This window comes from Oncorhynchus nerka, linkage group LG11, assembly GCF_034236695.1.
Source record: "Oncorhynchus nerka isolate Pitt River linkage group LG11, Oner_Uvic_2.0, whole genome shotgun sequence".
Taxonomy (NCBI): Eukaryota; Metazoa; Chordata; class Actinopteri; order Salmoniformes; family Salmonidae; genus Oncorhynchus; species Oncorhynchus nerka.
In genome coordinates, this window is record NC_088406.1 from 58,098,651 (window position 1) to 58,120,507 (window position 21,857).

The window sequence follows — 21,857 nt, forward strand, 5'->3', positions numbered from 1 at the left end:
TCTACTTAGTCATGTTCTTTTTTTTTCAATTTAAAGTTTTATTAAGTTCTTGTTTTTCAATCAACCAACAAAACACATTCCACATTCACAGATGTGACAGGCTTTAAAAAAATAAAAAGTCAAAAAATAATAATACATTTGAAAAAATTAAAATACAATTAAAATGAATGATAAAGTCAAATAAAAGCATTTATTTTTCTTAATCTATATATTTTCCTTGGTACCTGTATATAAATACATACATACATACATACATACATACGCACATATACATACACACACACACACACATACGTACTCAAAAACTAAATTAAAATAAAAACACACACACAAAAAAAAAAAAACATACCACTTGCAGCAGCACTATCAAGGTTCTTATCAGCTATTTCAAGCATTCGCTGAGACGATGGGCCAATAATTCGTTTTTAGGTTTTACAGTACCTTACACAAAATGTATCTGCGCATTTCCCTAGTCACCCCGTTCACTCTGTCCAGTTTGAAATATAGTTGAATAGTGGGGACCAGAGTCTATCAAACTTGGGCTGTCTCTTGTGGAGGTCATAAGGAAGGAAGTGAGCTTTTCAAGAGGAAGGAAGTCATACAATTTTCTGTCAGGATCAAACAAAGTCCTTCTGGGCATTAAGAAGATAGATACATGGGTCTATAGAACTGCAAGATATTTTGCCTCTTCTCCCTACAAAAATGGATTGTTCCACATTCAGCTGTGACAAGAAGGGTATAATAAAATTTGTACAACTTTCATTTTTACACTGGTTCAACTGAGTTCTAAATTTTCAAAGGAGCAGTAAGGAGTCAGACCAAGGTCCTCCTCTTGGAGGTAAATGAGGAAATTACATGTCTAATTTGAAGATATTTTTTGAAAAAAAAAAAGGGATCTTGGCACGTCGAATTCACTGCAGAGCTCTTGAAAGGATTTCAGTGTAGTGGTTTTCTGATGAAATAGGTCTGAAAAGGTCCTGATTCCTAGAGTATGCCAAAGATTAAAGTTGGCATCCCTCAGGGCTTTTGGCAAGTCTGGGTTGCCTACTATAGGCGAGTGAGAACATATTTGGGAGGAAATGCCCAGGTATTTCTTACAGTCCCTCCACGCTAGTAGGGTGCTGTAAATCACAAAGGATTTGGCTATGTTGCCCACTTCACTAAAGTTATTAATGAATATAATTGAGCTTAAGGGCAATGAACCACAGGATTGGGCTTCTATCTGAATCCACGTTGACTCTTGTCTGTTTGTGATCCATGTTAGCATGTTGCGGATTTGGGCAGACCAGTAGTACAATTGAAGGGAGGGAAGGGCAAGGCCACCTTTAGATTCGGGTTTTGATAAAGTGGAAAACTTGATCCTAGGTTTTTTATTGCCCCATATAAATTTGGTGATGCTTTGGTTAGTTGTTTTGAAGAAGGAAACTGGGAGATAGCATGGGAGCATCTGAAATAAGTAGTTCAGTCTAGGGAGGACGTTCATACGGATTACATGAATTCTTCCTACTAAGCTAATTGGGAGGGAGATCCAGGTTTGGAGATTGTTCTTGATTCGATCCAGGAGTGGAAGATAATTTTCCTTAAAAAGGCTATTCAGATCTGGTGTTATGAAGATCCCGAGGTATTGAAACCCCTGTGTTTTTCATTGGAAAGGACAAAGTGTCTTCATAGAGCTGGTGAGTGTAATATTGAGAGGGCAGACAGTGGATTTGTTAAAATTGATCTTATAACCTGAGAACTTGCCATACTGAGCAATTGTGTCTAAAATGAGAGGGAGGGATTTCTCAGGGTTGGATATGTAGAGCAAGACATCATCCGCGTAAAGCGAAATCTTGTGCTGCAGGCCACCTGCAGAAACACCCATAATACTTGGATTGCTCCTTATCAGCTCTGCCAGAGGCTCCGCCCCCAACAAGTAGAGCAGCGGGGATAGCGAGCACCCTTGTCTTGTGCCCCGCTCCAGAGGGAATCTGTCAGAGTTCAGTCCATTAGTAGTCACCATGGCATTTGGATGAGAGTATAGTGATTTGATCCATTTAATAAAATTTGGGCCCATATTGAACTTTTCTAAGACTGAAAACAGAAAGCTCCACTCCATCCTGTCAAACGCCTTCTCAGCATCCAGTGAAGCCAGCAGGACAGGGGTCTTTTGTGCGTTTACTTGATCAATAATATCAAAAAGACGGCGAATGTTATCAGAAGAGTATCTGTCTCTAATAAATCCAGTTTGGTCCGCTTTTATTATTTTGGGAAGAAGAGTGTTTAGTCTTATGGCGAGCAATTTGGTAATTATTTTATAGTCGAAATCCAACAAGCTTATGGGCCGGAAGGACGAGCAGGATAGGGGTCCTTGTCCTTTTTAGCAACACTGTAATGCGAGCTGTGTGCATTGAGTCTGGGAGAACTCCGTTTTGCAAAAATCCTCCAGCATTGGCATGAAGATAGGGCTGAGCTGGGGCCAAAAAGCTTTATAGAACTCTCTGGGGAATCCATCTGGGCCTGGGGACTTATTAGGTGGCATGGAGGTAATTGCCTCCAGGATCTCCTCAGGAGTGAAGGGGAGTTGAGATCTTCCTGGTCGGTCTCTGATAGTTTAGGTAGCGAGATTCCCTCTAGGAAAGAGTGGAGTTCTGCCTCCGTGTGTTTTCTCTCAGAGGTATATAGTTTGCAGTAAAAATCATGAAAAGTTAAATTGATCTTTTTTGGGTCATATGTGACCTCGTCCTCTGCTGTTCGGATAGCCATGATTGTACGCTCTGACTGCTCCTTTTTAATTGGTAAGCAAGCAATCTACTGGGCCTATTGCTATACTCATGGTATTTCTGTTTAGTAAAGAAAACTTTTTTTTATCTCCCGAGTGTAGTCCAAATTCAGTTTGGCTTTGGCTGCTTTAAGATGACTCCAGGAAGTGCTGTCTAGGGATTGTTTATGTATTTTTTCACAGCATTCCAGCTCCCTCTCAAGATCTAGCCTGTGTGCTTCCATTGCTTTTTTCTTATAGGAAGCATATGCAATTAGATGACCTCTTAGTGTGGCTTTAGCAGCGTCCCACATTGTGGCCGGAGAAACAGGGGAATCTTTATTGTCTTGTGTGTAGTTGTCTATCCATGTAGTTACTAATGTATGGAACTCGTCATTTGATAGCATGGAGGTGTTGAATTTCCAGCTCTTTGACCTCGGGATGCTTTTGCAGAGGTCAAAGCGGAGGTGGACAAAGGCGTGATCTGAAAGTGCTATGGGTCCGATTGTACAAGTGGCTGAATTTATGAAACTCTTTGGGATAAAAATGTAATCTATACGGGAGTAGGTGTTATGGACATTAGAGTAGTATGTATAGTCCATAGATGAGCTATTATTCTCTCTCCAGATATCTATCAGCCCCATCTCTTTAGTAAGAGAGTTCAACATCTTTGCAGATCTAGGATTTGTGGTGGGGACTTGAGATGATTTGTCTAGGGTTGGGTTAAGGGTACAATTAAAATCTCCGGCCACCACACCAAAGGAGACACAATGCTCATTGAACAGGTTATAATTTTTGACATGAAGGCAGGAGTATCTGTGTTAGGGGCGTATATGTTTAATATAGTAATTGGTTGACCATATAGTGACCCAGTTATCAAAATAAATCTCCCCTCCGGATCAGATATGTTTTTGTCTATTATGAATGGAACATTTTTATGGATAAGTATGGCTGTGCCTCTACTGTTTGATTTGAAAGATGAGAAATACACCTGTCCCACCCAAGCTCTGCGGAGTTTGGCATGTTCAGCATCACAGAGGTGTGTCTCTTGTAATAGCGCAATGTCTGCTTTTTCCTTTTTAGAGCACATAGTATCTTTTTCCGTTTTATTGCATGCCCTAGACCATGGCAGTTCCATGTCAATAGATTTAAGGTACTAGTCATCGTCATCGAGCAGTAATCGAACTTTAGTGCAAGTCATCGCTGGGTAAAAGTGGATAGTAATTACAGCTGCGTTCACATAAAAGGAAAATAAATGGTGTACATAAAATAATAATCTCTGAACACCCCAGCCGAGTTCCCAAACAACTCGACACATCCCGTTGGATCTATTACCCCTCCCCCCGCTCAGTCTCAATTCTGTGTTCTGAATAAAACAAAAACCGGGAACAGTTAGCAACGCACAACGTCTCCTCGCCCCACCAAAGAAATGCCTCATCCTCTCCACCCCGCATTGAGTAAGTAACACAGTTGCCCTCGTCCAGACCTCAGTAAAAGAGGGAGAAAAATAAAATCAATAGCCCAGCCTACATATACCTCCCCAAGGGACATAGGGAACCCCAGGTAATAATAGCAACAACAAAAAAAACAGGGAAATAAAAGTAGGCTGAAACATTAGTAGGCCTAGGTTAGGCTATACAGCCCATCCCTCTCAGTTAAAGGAAAATAAATATAAATTGGACGGCTGTAATGACATTTAGGGGGTGGGTCTCTGGATATCGGCTATATGTCGTCTTACCTCCTTTAGTAATGGCATTAATCGCATTTAGTCATTGGTCTGTTTCTCATTGGCCAGGATTGTCTTTCAAAAAACGTTTTGCCTCTTCGGGAGTTTTGAAGTGTCGCAAGGCTCCTTGGTGAAGAATCCTGAGCTCGTTTGGGTATTTGAATCCCCTGAAGATGCCTCGGTCAATGGAGTATTTCTTCACTTTGTCAAATTCTCGGCGCTTTCGGGCGTATTCCAGCTGACAGGTCCTGGTGTAAAGCGAGTTTGGCGTTTCCCACTGTGATGGTGTTGTTTTTCGCCGCCTGTAGGACTCGTTCCTTGTCGGTGAATCTCAGGAAACGTATGGTGATTGGGCGCGGTGGTTGTCTGGCTGCTGGTGGGGGCCTCAGTGCTCGGTGAGCTCTCTCGAGTTCTATGGGCCTGTCGGTGGGCAGGTGGAGCCACTCGGGAAGTTTGTCTTGCAGGTAGCGGATCAGTGGCATGTTTCCCTCTTCTTTTTCGCCCAGATTGAATAGAACACAATTATTCCTTCGCCCCTGTTTTCCAGGTCCTCTGTTTTCTCTTCCAGATGCTCGATTTTCTTTTTTAGCATATGCTATTGTTTCCATGGCATCTGTCAATAAGTTTTCCATGGATAGGATTCGCCCCTCTGCCTCGTCCAGGCGCCCCGCGTTTATGGTTATCTTGTTGTTGATGTCAGGCAATGCGTTTTCCAGGATTGTCACCTTGCCCCCTATCGCACTGAGCTGAGAGTTAATGGCATCTAATTTGGTGTTTAGTTCTGTACGTTGGGATCTCAACTCAGAGAGGATGTCTTCGACAGAGTGCGAGGTTGGCATTCGTTGTGCCTCGTGGGGGAGCGGGTTCTCTTGCTCCTGGCTAATGGCGCTAGTTTTTTCTGAAGCTAGCTTCTTCTTGGAGGCTTTTTCCGTCGCTAATACTCGAGTCCGGGTAAAAATGTCACCTGTAGTGTCGCCTTTTGTAGCCGCCATGACTTTTTCTTACTAAAGCTAAATGAGTGTGAACTTGGAATGGAGGTAAGATTAGGAATTGGAAACTACTTGTGCGGAGCTCTTAGTTCACGCGGCCATCTCGTTCAAGGGTCACGTGATCCCCCTTAGTCATGTTCTAAACATTTTCCAGAACGTTAAGAAAACTTTCCATAAAAACCACAAGAAAACTTTTGAAACGTTCAGAGAACTTTCTATGAATGCTATTTAACCTAAGGGTGAATACAATAGCATAATACAAAAATAACCATAAAAATCTGTCAGTTTAAATATGTTTTTTTGCATTGCATGTAACACTTTCGCATTTGCGGTAAAATGTGACAGAGCTAGAACCGTGTTTGTCAGACCATGAGACATCCCGGAAATTGTCTGTAGCGTCCAAACGGTTTTTCCTACTATTACCCCTCTATGTATAGATGAGACTCTCGCAAACACGATGGTGTCTCCGTTTTGCTCTTCGATCCCCACAAGCATCTTAGGACTCATCTGAAGTCAGTACAGCCAATAGTACAGCCAATATTCCAACTTCTCTCTGTAGCATCTGTACAGTTTGGGCTATACACTAATATGACTCCTCTGTGGTAAGGTGAGACTCTCACAAACTCATACATGTTCTAGGATGTCCACAGGCCTCACAAGACTTGTCTGAAGGTCCCCTGGTACCAGTTGAAAAACATATATGGACACTGTTTAGTCATTTACATTTTTTTTTAAAAGTTTCCTGATCTTTCTTAAACTTTCTTTTGATGTTTTTTTTCCATGTTCTGAATATGGTATTCAATGTGTTTGTATGGGTTAATAGCAGTAAGCCCCCCCCCAAAAAATTAACAAATCATTTGTTTAGCCTACCATCCTGGTAGTGCAGTGGACTAATTCCATGGATAAGGAACAGAAGATTATAGATTTGAATCCCACTGATGTCGTTTCAAAATAAAAATAAATCAATGTGTTTGCATGATTAATGTCTAAGGAAATGAATTTCCACATATCCTAACTGTGCTTGGAGTTCAAAAAAGTTAACACAAAATAAGCTATCAGTGTTATTAAAAGTATTATTGAAACATTCCTTCAGTTTTAAGGAAGTTATTAAGAAACCTCCAAATAACCTATAATCTTCGTGCTCAGAGCTTTAATAAAACATCCCAGGAAAATGTTCAAGGAACCAGAGTAAAATGTTTGCAGAACCCCCCTGCAACCTAAAAATAGATTTTCCCAGAACAGGTAACATTTTCAACTCTATTCTCAGGACGTTTTAAATACATTTAACAGGTCAGGAAATGTATGGCTTCATTCCCATAACCAATGTCAAACCCAAAACATATGATCTAACAACTTCCAAAAAGCCAAATGTGCTAACTGGGGTCTTACTCTTACACTAAATGTTATGAAAATTCAAATGTGGGGATGTGCAGAATCTATGAGACTATAGGCATCAAAACATCCAAGAGGATCATAATGGAACCTTCCTGGACTCCACCACTGCACCCCGCTACTAGCTTGAACCAGAAAATGGCTGCTCATTTTTCGACTCCAGGTGAGAGTAAATGGATGAGTGTCGGAACCAGAAAGAAGGAGAAGATTCGTTCTCGGCGCGTCTGCCTTCTTCCCCTGCGTCCGGACTTAAGAGCTTCAAATTGCTTGGAGTCCCTGTACCAGCTGTTTTCTGCCGGGGACTTGGGTGTTCCCTCCATGGCTGTGGATGCCCCTCCAGCTACCGCTCCCTGTCCTAGTCAATCAACTGCCTGGGCACATCCTGGACCACCGCGGCCCCCCTCCGCTGGGCATTGCTCTCTGGATCAGACCTCTGTCCCTTTGCCTGTTGTGGCCTGCACACAGCCGGTGTCTCAGCAGCCCTCTTCTCAGATGAGTTCTGTGGTTCTGACCTCACAATCTACTTCGAGACACGGCAGAGGCTGGATCATTCTGTCTTAGCACACTCTGCCAACCGGGATGTCCTAGCCATGTCTGAATCCTGTCTTAGGAAGACCACCAATAACCCTGAAATTTCCATCCCTAACTATAACATTTTCCGACAAGATATAACTGCCAAAGGGGGCTGGGTTGCAATCTACTGCAGAGATAGCCTGCAGAGTTCTGTCTTACTATCCAGGTCTGTACCCAAACCATTTGAGCTTCTACTTTTAAAATACACTTTTCCAGAAACAAGTCTCTCACCGTTGCCGCTTGCTATAGACCACCCTCTGCCCTCAGCTGTGCTCTGGACACCATATGTGAACTGATTGCCCCCCATTTATCTTCAGAGCTCGTGCTGCTAGGTGACCTAAACGGGGACATGCTTAACACCCCAGCAATCCTACAATCTAAGCTTGATGCCCTCAATCTCACACAAATGATCAATTAACCTACCAGGTACAACCCAAAAGCTGTAAACACGGGCACCCTCATAGATATCATCCTAACCAACTTGCCCTCTAAATACACCTCTGCTATTTTCACCCAAGATCTCAGCGATCACTGCCTCATTGCCTGCATCCAGAATGGGTCTGCGGTCAAACAACCACCCCTCATCACTGTCAAACGCTCCCTAAAACACTTCAGCGAGCAGGGCTTTCTAATCGACCTGGCACGGGTATCCTGGAAGGATATTGACCTCATCCCGTCAGTAGAGGATGCCTGGTTATTCTTTAAAAGTGCTTTCCTCACCATCTTAAATAAGCATGCCCCATTCAAAAAATGTAGAACCAGGACCAGATATAGCCCTTGGTTCTCTCCAGACCTGACTGCCCTTGACCAGCACAAAAACATTCTGTGGCGTTCTGTATTAGCATTGAATAGCCCCCGTGATATGCAACTTTTCAGGGAAGTTAGGAACAAATATACACAGGCAGTTAGGAAAGCTAAGGCCAGCTTTTTCAAGCAGAAATGTGCATCCTGTAGCACTGTAAAGTCCATGAAGAATAAGAGCACCTCCTCCCAGCTGCCCACTGCACTGAGGCTAGGAAACACTGTCACCACCGATAAATCCACTATAACTGAGAATTTCAAGAAGCATTTTTCTACGGCTGGCCATGCGTTCCACAGGGCTACCCCTACCCTGATCAACAGCCCTGCACCCCCCCACAGCAACACCAACAAACGCTGACACTGCACATCCAAGTATATCTGACCAAATTATGAAAGACAAGCTGTCACACCCTGATCTGTTTCACCTGTCTTTGTGCTTGTCTCCACCCTTGACCCCAAGCCTGCCTGCCGTCCTGTACCTGCCTGACTCTGACCTGATCACAAACCTGCCCTCAACCTGCCCTTTGCCTGCCCCGTGTTTCTAATAAATCATCTGAGAACTGTACTATCCGCCTCCCGTGTCTGTATCTGGGTCATAATACAAGCATTATTATTTAGAATTCTGTAAAGTATGTGTGGAAGAGGTGAAAAAATTGTTGTTGTCTATCAACAATGACAAGCGATGGCTTGTCTGACAACTTGGATGGAAAATTACTGAGGATAATAGCGGACGATATTGCCACTGCTGCTTGCCATATCTTCAATATAGGCCTACTAGAAAGTGTGTGCCCTCTGGCCTGGAGGGAAGCAAAAGTTATTTGCCTACCTAAGAAGAGTAAAGCCCCCTTTACTTGCTCATAGCCCACCAATCAGCCTGTTACCAATCCTTAGTAAACTTTTTTTTTTAAAATTGTGTTTGACTAGATACAATGCTATTTTACAGTAAACAAATTGACAAGACTTTCAGCACACTTATAGGGAAGGACATTCAACAAGCACAGCACTTACACACATTACTGAGGATTGGCTGAGAGAAATGGACGATAAAAAGATTGTTGGGGCTGTTTTTTTAAACTTCAGTGCGGCTTTTGACATTATCGATCATAGTCTGTTGCTGGAAAAACGTATATGTTATGACTTTACACCCCCTGCTATAATGTGGAGAAAGAGTTACCTGTCTAACAGAACACAGAGGGTGTTATTTAATGGAAGATTTTTAACAAAGAGCTGCAGTTAGTTTCAGAATGGGTGGCAAGGAATAAGTTAGTTAGTGATAAATATTTAAAAAAGTTATGTATTTGAGACAAATCGTTCACGAAACCCTAAACCTCAATCATTTGGAAATTGAGAAAGTTGAGGAGACTAAACTGCTTGGTGTAACCCTGGATTGTAAACTATCATGGTCAAAACATATTGATACAATAGTAGCTTGGATGGGGTGAAGTCTTTCCATAAAGCACTGCTCTGCATTCTCAACAGCACTACTAACAAGGTAGGTCCTGCAGGCCCTAGTTTTGTCGCAGCTGGACTACTGTTCAGTCGTGTGGTCAGGTGACACAGGAAAATGAGGAAAATTGCAATTTGCCAAGAACAGGGCAGCACAGCTAGCCCCTGGATAAACACAGGGAGCTAACATTAATAATGTGCATGTCAATGTCACCTGGCTCAAAGTGGAGGAGAGATTGACTTCATCACTACTTGTATATGTGAGAGGTATTGACATGTTAAAAACTTCTTAGGGCTGCAATTCCGTTAACGGGATCGATATGACAACAGCCAGTGAAAGTGCAGGGCACCAAATTCAAAACAAAAGAAATCTCATAATTAAAATTCCTCAAGCATACAAGTATCTTATACCATTTTAAAGGTAATCTTGTTGTTAATCCCACCAAAGTGTCCAAATAGGCTTTACAGCGAAAGCACCACAAACGATTATGTTAGGTCAGAGCCAAGCCACAGAAAAACACAGCCATTTTTCCAGCCAAAGAGAGGAGTCACAAAAAGCACAAATAGAGATAAAATGAATCACTAACCTTTGATGATCTTCATCAGATGACACTCATAGGACTTCATGTTACACTATACATGTATGTTTTGTTTGGTAAAGTTCATATTTATATAAAAAAATCTCAGTATACATTGGGCACGTTATGTTCAGTAGTTCCAAAAACATCCAGTGATTTTGCAGAGAGCCACATCATTTTACAAAAATACTCATCATAAATGTTGATGAAAATACAAGTGTTATACATGGAATTAAAAATATACTTCTCCTTAATGCAACCGCTGTATCAGATTTCAAAAAAGCTTTATAGAAAAAGCAAACCATGCTATAATCTGAGAACAGCGCTCAGAGGACAAATACATATATCCGCCATGTTGGAGTCAACAGAAGACAGAAATAACATTATAAATATTCACTTACCTTTGATGATCTTCATCAGAATGCACTCCCAGGAAACCTAGGTCCACAATAAATGTTGATTTGTTCGATAACGTTATGTCCAAATAGCTACTTTTGTTAGTGTGTTTGGTAAACAAATCAATACTCACGAAGTTTAACATTTAACATTTAACATTTAAGTCATTTAGCAGACGCTCTTATCCAGAGCAACTTACAAATTGGTGCGTTCACCTTAAGACATCCAGTGGAACAGCCACTTTACAATAGTGCATCTAAATCTAGTTGCAGACGAAATGTCAAAATTTTCCTTTACAGACCGTAGAAACTTGTCAAACGATGTATGAAATCAATCTTTAGGATGTTTTTAACATAAATCTTCAATAATATTCCAACCGGAGAATTCCTTTGTCTTCTGAAAAGCAAAGGAACGGGAGATACCTCTCGTGTGAAATGCGCGTGACCAGCGCATGACTGCTTGCCAGACCTCTGACTCAATCCACTCTCATTCCCCACTTCACAGTAGAAGCCTCAAACAAGTTTCTAAAGACGGTTGGCATCTAGCGGAAGCCTTAGGAAGTGCAAGATGACCAATATCCCACTGTAACTGAGTTGAAAATGTCCCACTTCCTGGTCAGATTTCCCACTTCCTGGTTGGATTTTTTTCTCAGATTTTTGCCTGCCATATAAGTTCTGTTTTACTCACAGACATCATTCAAACAGTTTTAGAAACTTCATAGTGTTTTCCAATACTAATAATAATATGCATATATTAGGAACTGGGACTGAGGAGCAGGCAGTTTACTCTGGGCACCTCTGGGCACCTTTTCATCCAAGCTACTCAATACTGCCCCTGCAGCCATAAGAAGTTAAACGCACTAAGCTGTCTGTTTGAATTACTGGCATTCATCTCGGACACCCATGCATACCCCACAAGACATGCCACCAGAGGTATCTTCACAAGTCCAGAACAGACCATGGGAGGCGCACAATACTACATAGAGCCATGACTACATGGAACTCTATTCAACATCAAGTAATTCATGCAAGCAGTAATATTAGATTAAAAAAGCCATTTTGTTTATTTTCTTTGAAAAAAAGAGCCAATTAAAGAGCATTCTCTAGTGTGGTTGTAAGAGTAATGTGTTGTGTGCGGTCCAGGATAGGGAAGGATGAAGGACTGAGGGGTGTGGAGAGTGTGAACGGAAAAGGCTGAGGGGGTTAGGTAACCTTATAACCCCATGGTGGCCATCACAGTGGGGCATCCAGGTCAGACACCAGGGCACCAACAACAGCACAGCAGGACCAGGCAAGAACACAAGTCAGCACAGACACGCATGCAGGAACATACACACCCGGGTCTCCTGCCGTCACAATACTGTGATAGCCCGCAGAACTAAAGCCTAGACATTATGCTGGTAAGCCAACACAAGTCTTAAGGCTTCAGGTCACTCATCAAGTGTGTTTCTGAAGCATCTATTTTACATAAACACTCGCAATAAACACTCTATTTAGCCATTTGCACATTTTTCCTACATATTTTGCACCATTAAACTACGTTCTCTGGTTGATCTGAACAATATGCAAAGGATCTGTCTGTCTGTCTGTCTGTCTGTCTGTTTGCTTTTGCTTTTCCTAGGGTATATAACAAGGCTTTTCATAAATTACAACACCAAGTCCACAAAACAAGTCTGCTTTCTGTCTATGTAACAAAAAGTGTATTTTTTGGGGGGCAAAACAAACAAGGGCTTGAGAGGCCATTATTGGAGGGCATCTGAGAGGGCAGTGCTGGGTTGGCAGTGCCCTCTGCCAAGTTACTTGGTCCTTTCTAGCTCAGTTGGCAGAGCATGGCGCTGGTAACGCCAAGGTAGTGGGTATGATTCCTGGGACCACCCATACGTCAAATTTATGCACGCACGACTGTAAGTTGCTTTGGATAAAAGCATCTGTAAAATGGCATATATTATTGTTAGTAGTCTTCAGAAGCACTTATCAAGGGAGTGTGCTTTTTGGGACACAACCACTCTTGTACAACCCAGCCCAGCATGGGGTGACCATTTCCATGGCACAGGGGTCATTGTGATGTCAGAGGCTGGGCCCTGGGTTATTATTTGGGGTCAGGGGTTCAGAGGAGATGGTGTCACATGTAGCAGGGAAAGAAACCCACTACGGCTACAACTGAAACACTCAGAGAGCCCAGCCAACAATAATACCACAAGTACGACCAATAACAACATGTTAGAAAACAAGCAAACTCAGAAAAAAAGATGTATATACAATACTGTATAGCAAGTCCCTTTCATTTACACAGGAAATCTATATAACCATATAAAGTTGAATGAAGGCCAAATAAATACTCACTCATTTAAGTAAATACATTTGATGGCCTTCTATTGGAGCACAAGTGGAGGACAATAGGGTCCAACAATCTTCGAGGTAAAAAATATTATACTTTCACTTTTTGAACAATGAAAGATAGAAGACTTAGGAAGCTGCTTTTTACTGCAAGTAAAAAGACTGCATTATGAGTGCTACTAGGAATCCTGGCTCCATGTACTGTGAGAAACAAAGTCTGAGAGTTCTTTAGGGGCAAACATGCTTGATCAAAATTGACTTGCATACATCGTTTGTGAGTTATATGTATGTTTGTGTGTTTGTAAGCATGACAATCTTATGGTCTGATAAAACCAAGATAGAAACTCTTTGGCCTGAATGCTAAGCGTCACGTCTGGAGCAAACCTGGCACCATCCCTAAGGTGAGGCATGGTGGTGGTAGCATCATGCTGTGGGGATGTTTTTCAGTGGCAGGGACTGGGAGACTAGTCGGGATCGAGGGAAAGATGAATGGAGCAAAGCGCTCAGGACCTCAGACTGGGGCGAAGGTTCACCTTCCAACGGGACAACAACCCTAAGCACACAGCCAAGACACCGCAGGAGTGGCTTCGGGACAAGTCTCTGAATGTCCTTGAGTAGCCTAGCCAGAGCCCGCACTTGAACCTAATCGAACATCTCTGGAGAGACCTGAAAATAGCTTTGCAGCGACTCTCTCCATTCAACCTGACAGAGCTTGAGAGAATCTGCAGAGAAGAATGGGAGAAACTCCCCAAATACAGGTGTGCCGAGCTTTTAGCGTCATATCCAAGAAGACTCAAGGCTGTAGTTGCTGCCAAAGATGCTTCAACAAAGTACTGGGTAAAGGGTCTAAATACTAAATTTGCAAACATTTGGAGAAAAAAAAACTGTTTTTGCTTTGTCATTATGGGGTATTGTGTGTAGATTGATGAGGGAAAAATCTATTTAATCAATTTTAGAATAAAGCTGTAATGCAACAATGTGGACATATTTTGAAAAAGTGAATACTTTCCGAATGCACTGTAAATACAGATATAGTACGTACATATACAGTATGTATACAAAGCTGAAAGAAATTACTTCAAAACAGGTAAAAACTGAGATACTGAAATTCTTGCTGCTCCCTCTGCACTGTGGTAAATAACGTCAAACTGAAAAACAGAGTGAGAGAGAGATAAAGAGAATTATCCATCGTTTGCCGAGACAAGACACCCAGAGATAACTTGGTGAATGGTCCTCTTATTCCCTTTCTCTATCCCATCCCAGGGTAAAAGAGTAGAGATGGAGGGATAAAAAAGAGCCTAACTAGATGCACATTTTACATTGAAAACTGTATTGTTCGCCTCCTAATCTGGCCCACCATCTGAGAGGAGTGCCGTGCGTGTCGGAGAAGGGAGGCCTGAATGGGAGGACGAGAGCCAGGAGCGCTGGGACAGGGGACTGGGGGGCGAAGGGGAGTAACTGGGGGGAGGACGGGGAGGGTGGCTAGGCTTTGGCTTTACGGAGGGGATCAGGGTGGGTGGAAGTTCAGAATGGATGTTTCTTTTTCTCCAAAAAGGGGGGAACTTTGTATTTGACTGTTGTTTGTATCTGTCTTTCAGGGGGCCTGATCCCCGCCAGGCCGTCCGGGACGTACTGGGAGATGCCCTGTGTGTGTGAGAGAGTGTGAGAGAGTGTGTGAGAGAGTGTGTGAGAGAGTGTGAGAGAGAGAGAGAGAGAGAGAGAGAGAGAGAGAGAGAGAGAGAGAGAGAGAGAGAGAGAGAGATTGGATCTGCCCCTCTCCTTCCCTACAGCTGCAGGCTCAGAGGATTAGGCGTCATCCACAAGGCAACATTACAACAAGTAGCCTTTGAACAAAAGTCATGGATACTATTAATGAGATGGTAATCCTTAATGGAGCTACCTCCCAGTAGTGATTATACTCACATGGGAAGAATGTCCGAAAGTCCTGGACGCAACTCCCTCAACAACACTGTGGCCATTGTTATTGTTACCATAGGCCCTGGTCCGAGGCCTAAAACCAAGTTGTACTGCTATTGCCCCAACCATCAATACATGTATGCATGCACACACACACACATGCGTATATGCACACGCTCGCTCGCTCCTACACACACACTCGCACGCACACCTCTGCCTCCTTGCTCTCCACAGCACCCTTCCCTCCACCCCTATCACCCTATGAATAAAAAATGAAAACCCCAAAAATGGACAGAGAGAAAAAGGGATGGGGGAAGGCGGGGGGGTGTCCTGGCGTGGATTTCTCCCCCTGTGGTTCCCACACACGGATCTGAGCTGGAGCCGAACGTTTTCCTGTTCCCTCCCTCTCCCCTCCTCTCCTCCTTACCAGGAAGACCACACAAACACTGGATGATTTAATCGGAGCCTGTTTAAGCAGTTATGGCCGCCACCTCAGAGACGGAGGATAAGGATGACATCTTTTTTGTTTTGGCTGCATCTTTCTTGGGGGGATTCCAGGAGTCAGAGAGTGGCCTCTGTATGCCTGAGTAAATGCCTCCACCCGTTCAACGGGCCTATGTCACATCAGCGGTGTTTAACCCCTCAAAAACCTTTGAGTCCTTTAAATCCCAATTATTCCTTCACACACTCTTACGGCCTCTTCATACCACAATCACTGTTGAAACTGATCTAAGTGTGGACAATTCTAAAGCATTCATTTTTCCGTAAATACGACAGATAGCAACCTTTTGTCAAAAAAGTGTCACCCAAAGTTGTACCTTGCAGGCCAAATTCATGCTTCATGCAAAATTCATGCCAACATCATGCTTTTAATCATGCTTTCAAAATGTCTTGATGGCGACATCCTAAAGACTCTGTCAGGTGCGCTAGTTCAGTGTCATTGACTATGTGTGCACGTCATGGTTCACCAGCATCCCCGAACATCTAAAGAATCAACTACAGACCAGTCAAAACAAGCGTGTTTTGTTTCAGCAATATGAGGTAGATATAAAGTAAGAAAGTAAACAGCATAGTGGGTACATTTCTGCAAAAACTATGAGCGTTGAAGTGCGAGGCTGAACTCTTCCGCTGTTTTGGTCCCGTGGCCACCACGCTGTACACAGTGTGAAGTTAGCATGTGCACATGCGCAGTGATTGTGTTAGTGAAGTGTTACGTCATTTTGCTACCTTTAAACTCGCTCTATGTACTAATCTGGAGGTTGAGCAATTGAATCTGCTAGGCTGGAAATCGGTAGAGTAAAGGGTTGTATTCATTTAACTTGGTCTGGTACAAATAATTATTACCGACACAGCTCCCAGGTAGCCTACCTATCCATTGATTTTACTTTTATTATGAGATGTTCACCAGAGACTCTGATATTGACCGTTTCAAATGTAAGACTATCCGGTAAGAACACTTTTCTATATAGTGTTACTTTTGAGTGGAACAAACTACTACAACAACTTAAAGCTATACCAACCTGGTAAAATATATATATATATATATATATATATGCCAAAAGCTGGCTGATGACTGAAGCCATGTTCATGTCTGCATCTATAATGTATCAATTCCTGTATCTATGTAATGTGTTTTACCATGCACTTTAAGGGACCACAATGGAAATAAGTAATTGACTTTATTGTGTGATTCCCATGTTTCAAAAATGTATGTACTGTGTGTATGTGTATGTATTTTTTTTACTGTCAAAATAAATCAACCTTTAAATAATAATACAATTATGATCAGATTATATTAGTGAAATAGAGTTGCCTCTTTTTCTGTCTGATATTGATGTACATTTTTGGGGATAGGGTAAAGTTGTCCTTAGAGTAGACACTGATCTTGGGAGAGTTTTGAATTCACAACACTATTGGTTACGGTTAGGATTGGGGGATGGAGGCTGATCCTTTATCTGCACCTAGGGGAATCTTGTCTCATGCTGGTTGATATGTTATCTGCTTTCCATCCAAAACATGTCACTCAGGACCGAAAAGGATGGCCTTCGCAAGTGTATGTAATACCAAAGTAGAAACACAACAGGCACACTGATTGGCTGGCGTATAATTGAACTACATTGTTGTGGTTGTCTCAGTTGTTGTTTGAGATTGATTAGGTTTGTACTCGATACCATAGGGAAATGAGAACATGAGTTGTTTGGAGTAGTTGTCTGAACATAAGTTAAGTTTGTTAATTATTCTCACTGTGTTTTGTGTCACAAACCAAGTTTTGGATATGGTATGTAATTAGCAGACGTTAATTCCAAAACAATTTATCCAACATTTCAAACATTCAGCCGCCTCTGTATGGACAGCCCAGGGCCCTGCCTGACTGATATGTCAAAGTTGAGGACAAACAGGAAGAAAAGGGAGTGAAAATACCACACAGGCACTGACACAGGGGATCAATCCGATTGAAATTATTTAGCTTTTTCTCCGGTTTGAATAAAAATGAGCGCGCTAGACAGTGGAGCAGTTTGATTAGGGAGATCCTAAGTCCCCCGGAGTCTCGGGTGGCTTTTCTCTCCTCCTTTGCTAGCATAAAAGTTCTCTTTCTCTCTTTTCAGGGCTCCCTTGGTACCCAGGCCTTTCCACACTGTTGGTATTACAAAATCCCCATTCAAAATAACCCTTGTCACCTGTCAACTAAGCCAGGCTGGTTTTCTAGGTCTTTATCCCATACACACACACACACACACACACACACACACACACACACACACACACACACACACACACACACATCCTCACATTCATACACACACACAGAGACACAGACACATCCACAAATCCAAACCACACACACCCACCCACGCTCACACACTAAAACCACATGTCTGGGAGAAGTTACTATAGCAGTTTAAAATTCATTACCCTGTTCAATTTAAGAAACATTTACACTGGGATGGTTTTTGTTGGCCATTCATTGGATGGTGCAAGGCAACTTGGGGGTTCACGTGCATAAGATGCTGTCCTCTCACTCGCCCATCACGTTTAACCTTGTTGACCTATATATCTTCAACCCTAACTTTGTGTCAAGTGAATAGAAACAACTTGAGAATAAGTGAATAAATGATGAAAAATTATATATTTGAAAATAATAACATACTTAACTATTTGTGTAATATCAGGATTTAATCTATAGTAAAATTGAATCTGAATTTGATTGATATTTATAGAGGTGGGATCTTAATTTGTTCACTCCTTTTTTTGCTGAGTATGTTTTGTGATTTACACAAATTCACTGAAAACCCACACTAACACATAGCTGTATAAACAGTATTGCACATTCATGTAGCCTATTTCAGCCAGCTAATAGCCTAGACACCAATCAAGGAACATTATGGACTAAACGTTCAAATCTGAAGGATTATTTTTCTGTGACAATATAGGTCAAATTAAGAAGAAGGAAAACACACTACCAAGTAGTTTGTGATTCTTCGAGCCTAAAACACAGGGCAATGTAAAAATGCTGAATACTATGAATCCAAATCTACATTCAAGACATTACTTGGTGAAACAAAATACATGTTTTGACTGGCCTTCTGCAGTCTAAAAGGAATATTAAAAAAATCAAAAATCAAAACAAATAATTGAGTGTGGAATAGTATTCTGAAAGTTGTCAATGACAGCAATGTTTCAGGATGCAAACAAAAGCAATAAGCTACAGCGGTGGGAATACATACAATGCTTTTTTAATTTGTACAAAATATGTTGAAACATATATATTTTAAAATTCTATATGATTATCCTTTGAATTAAAATGTTTCACAGGAATGTAAAATACAAAACTGGTTCTGTTCCATATTCCATTATGAACCCCCCCAAAGAACCAAGCAAGAAGAGCAATATTAGTTTATTTTGAGATTTGAAAGGTTATGGAGGATGATTACATATACATATAAATGAACAGTACTGGACCATAAACCTCTCCATAAATCTTTACTGGCTACTATTGTACTTCATTTGATATTACTTTATGATCTTCTATGATTTTCCTAGGATTGATTCAAGACTGAGGATTTCTAAATGAGTGTGCAAGACCAATAACTAAAAGAGGATCTATGATAGTTCATTGTAGAGCCTTAACCCTTTACTTCACCATTTGGATATAATAGTGGTTTAGGGCAGTAGTTCTCAACTGGTTTTGCCTCAGGACCCAAATTGAACCAGGTTGTCTCAGTCACAATCCAATATTCGCAGCGTGATTTTTTTTTGTTGCAAAAATGCAATCTGGAAACTTTGTTTAATCCTATATTGATAGTAAATGTACAAATGATATGACAAGGGAACAATAGTCCCACCTTTTCCATTGTCAATAATTACATTTTGCCCATATTCTCGATGAAGAATGTTAAGCTCACTGCTTTGAGACCACAAAATAGTTCAGAGAATAAATTATTTAAAATATAGGTTCAGTATCATTTATACACATTTTATACCAAGTCATATAAGTTCCGACTGTAGTATTTGTACTCTTTTTACTCAGACACTCGCAACCCATTCTAAACCTCCCACAACCAAAATGTGGGTCCACCAGTTGAGAATCGCTGGTTTAGGGGAAGTTTACACGTGCCGAAAACAGAGACAGAGCTAATTAACAACAAATAAAAATACATTTTAAAACTGCATTCAGGGAGCAAAGTGGAGAGATTTCACTGAAGAGAGAGAACGAGAAAGTAAAAGAGAGAGAGAGTGAAAGAGTGAGAAAAGGGAGAGAGAGAGAGAGAGAGAGAAGAAAGAGAGAGAGAGAGAGAGAGAAAGAAATGGGGAGGCAAGTTAACAGTGGTCAAGGAGAGAAGGGGTGGGGGTGAGTCAGTGGGATTACCTTGTGTCGAAAGCGGCCATGAAGACTGGGTACTGGACATTTCCGTCCTTGTCCAGGGGCAGCCTGTCCAGCAGCTGGTCAAACTCAGGTTCCGCGACCTCCAGGCCAAATCTAGAGAGGGTGTGTGTGTATATGTGTGTCCAGAGGGGTTAACGGTGCAAGAAAAGGGTTTGAGGGGGGACAAAAGAGAGGCATTGGGTCAGAACAGAGGGTGGTCATCCGGCCCAGTCACTTAGCCATGGCCCACAATGCCCCTGAGCAGCCGCTGGTCATTAGCCCTCTGACAAGGCCCCCTCCTCGCCCCACACAGCCGGGTCAAGTGTCAATCAGCTCTCTCTCCAGCCATCACATTGAGATGGACACATCCTCTCTCAATCAGAGGATTAATGGTGCACAACGATGTCACACACAAATATATGCTCATACACTCACACGCAGGCAGACACACACATATATACACACACAGACATGCAGTACACATCAAACTAGTCAACCGGAGAAATACACATAGAGGCAAACTAATTTAGCACAGCTTAATTTGGCATTTTCAAAACAACATATCTGGATGGTTGAGGGTTATATAGACGAAGACACCTTCATCCAGTCTACATGAAGAGGACATATACTGTTTTTTTCCCATCGCTTTGGTGCTATTTTCACAAGTATGTTGTGAATTTTGAAAACTATTTACAAAACTCCAAATTGGTAACACTTGTAACGCAGAAAGTTTTATGTTCAAAACCTTATTGTGCATTAATCTTTGTTTGGAGATATCACAACCATTGTTTACTGTGGAATACCATGAGATCCTCGATTTAATCACCTAAACACAAATAATGATATCTTTTCAATTTAGTTATTTCAACAACCCGGGTTAATCCAATAGCAAGAAAATGAAAGAAACATGTTTCAAAATTGCCACTTGGATGTAATATGCTACAGTACTGTAAATTACAGTACGTTACACCGATTTCACATTTCCATCATTTTTATCCCATCAAAGGTGTGATCGTTGATGACATCTTTCACAATCATTTAAGCAAAAAATAAATGTATTGTTCAGATATAATTACAACATAGGTGTAACGTAATCAAATAAACAAATTAAAATAGAAATGGAAGTTTCAGTAGAAGCGTCGTGTGCTTGCTCATCTGGCTGAAATAATTAGTACTAATGATAGCGGAAGAAGTTTACATAGTGAGATAATTAAGCCTTTATCTTTGAGATATCTTTCAGTAAAACCAATTCCTGTAAACGCTTAAAGTTTAAAAGGTATAGCCCAAAGGGCCATCCACACCAAGGATGATAACTATAACGATAACTATAATGACAAATTATCCATAACTATAAACGTTGGCGAGCATCCACACCAGCGGACCTTTACCATTTATCGTTCTGCAGTAGGCCTACACCTGTCAGTCAACTGTCACCTGTCAGTTAACGCATCCTACTGTACGCTGTAGGCCTATGAACCCTCTGTTGCTCTGCTGTTGTGTTCGTTTCATGTTAATTCATTCTGTGTTCCCGGTACAAAATGACCTCCCCATTATAGCTGATTATAAATCCATAATTAAACATATATTATCACCTAATGTTGTGTTAGATCTTTTTTTTTTATCAACTTCTGTTCTTGTGAACATTACAAGTTTGAACTTCTATTTGCTATTTATGGCCTGTAGGCCTCATTGACCTGAGCTCATACAACTAGTTTTTGAGTTTAAAAAAAGCATAATGTATGGATTATTTTGACTATAACAAATACTCAGATGAAACATATTGTGCTATTTATCACAGACTACTTTGTGTCAAAGTTTAACAAGGACTCTCTCCTCCTCACTAGTGCCATGATCAAAGATATAATCAAGAGCCTCACATACAGTTATCATTTGGTCATTGTGCTGCCACAGAATGAATTATGAGCAAGACTTCAAAAAAGCCTTGTATACTAGAGCTGCGAGAAAAATTCTATATATTATTGAAAGAATGCTGAGATTGTTTGAGAGAATACCAACAGGTGTGTTTACCGTGGGGGAAAGATTCTATTGGGGAAGGTTCCCGTGGGGATTGCCATGGAAGCCAAGGGGAGTGAGGTGTG

At 41.5% G+C, this 21,857-nt stretch overlaps 1 protein-coding gene across 1 annotated transcript in view; it reads right to left on the bottom strand.

The window, feature by feature from the left end:
- si:ch211-197n1.2 (EF-hand calcium-binding domain-containing protein 6) overlaps window positions 1-21,857 on the bottom strand; it is a 70,143-nt gene that overhangs the window by 20,058 nt on the left and 28,228 nt on the right. Inside the window, exon 12 of the mRNA XM_065024689.1 lies at window positions 19,762-19,872. Within this exon, the coding sequence (XP_064880761.1) occupies window positions 19,762-19,872 (111 nt within the window). The remainder of the gene's footprint in view (window positions 1-19,761; window positions 19,873-21,857) is intronic.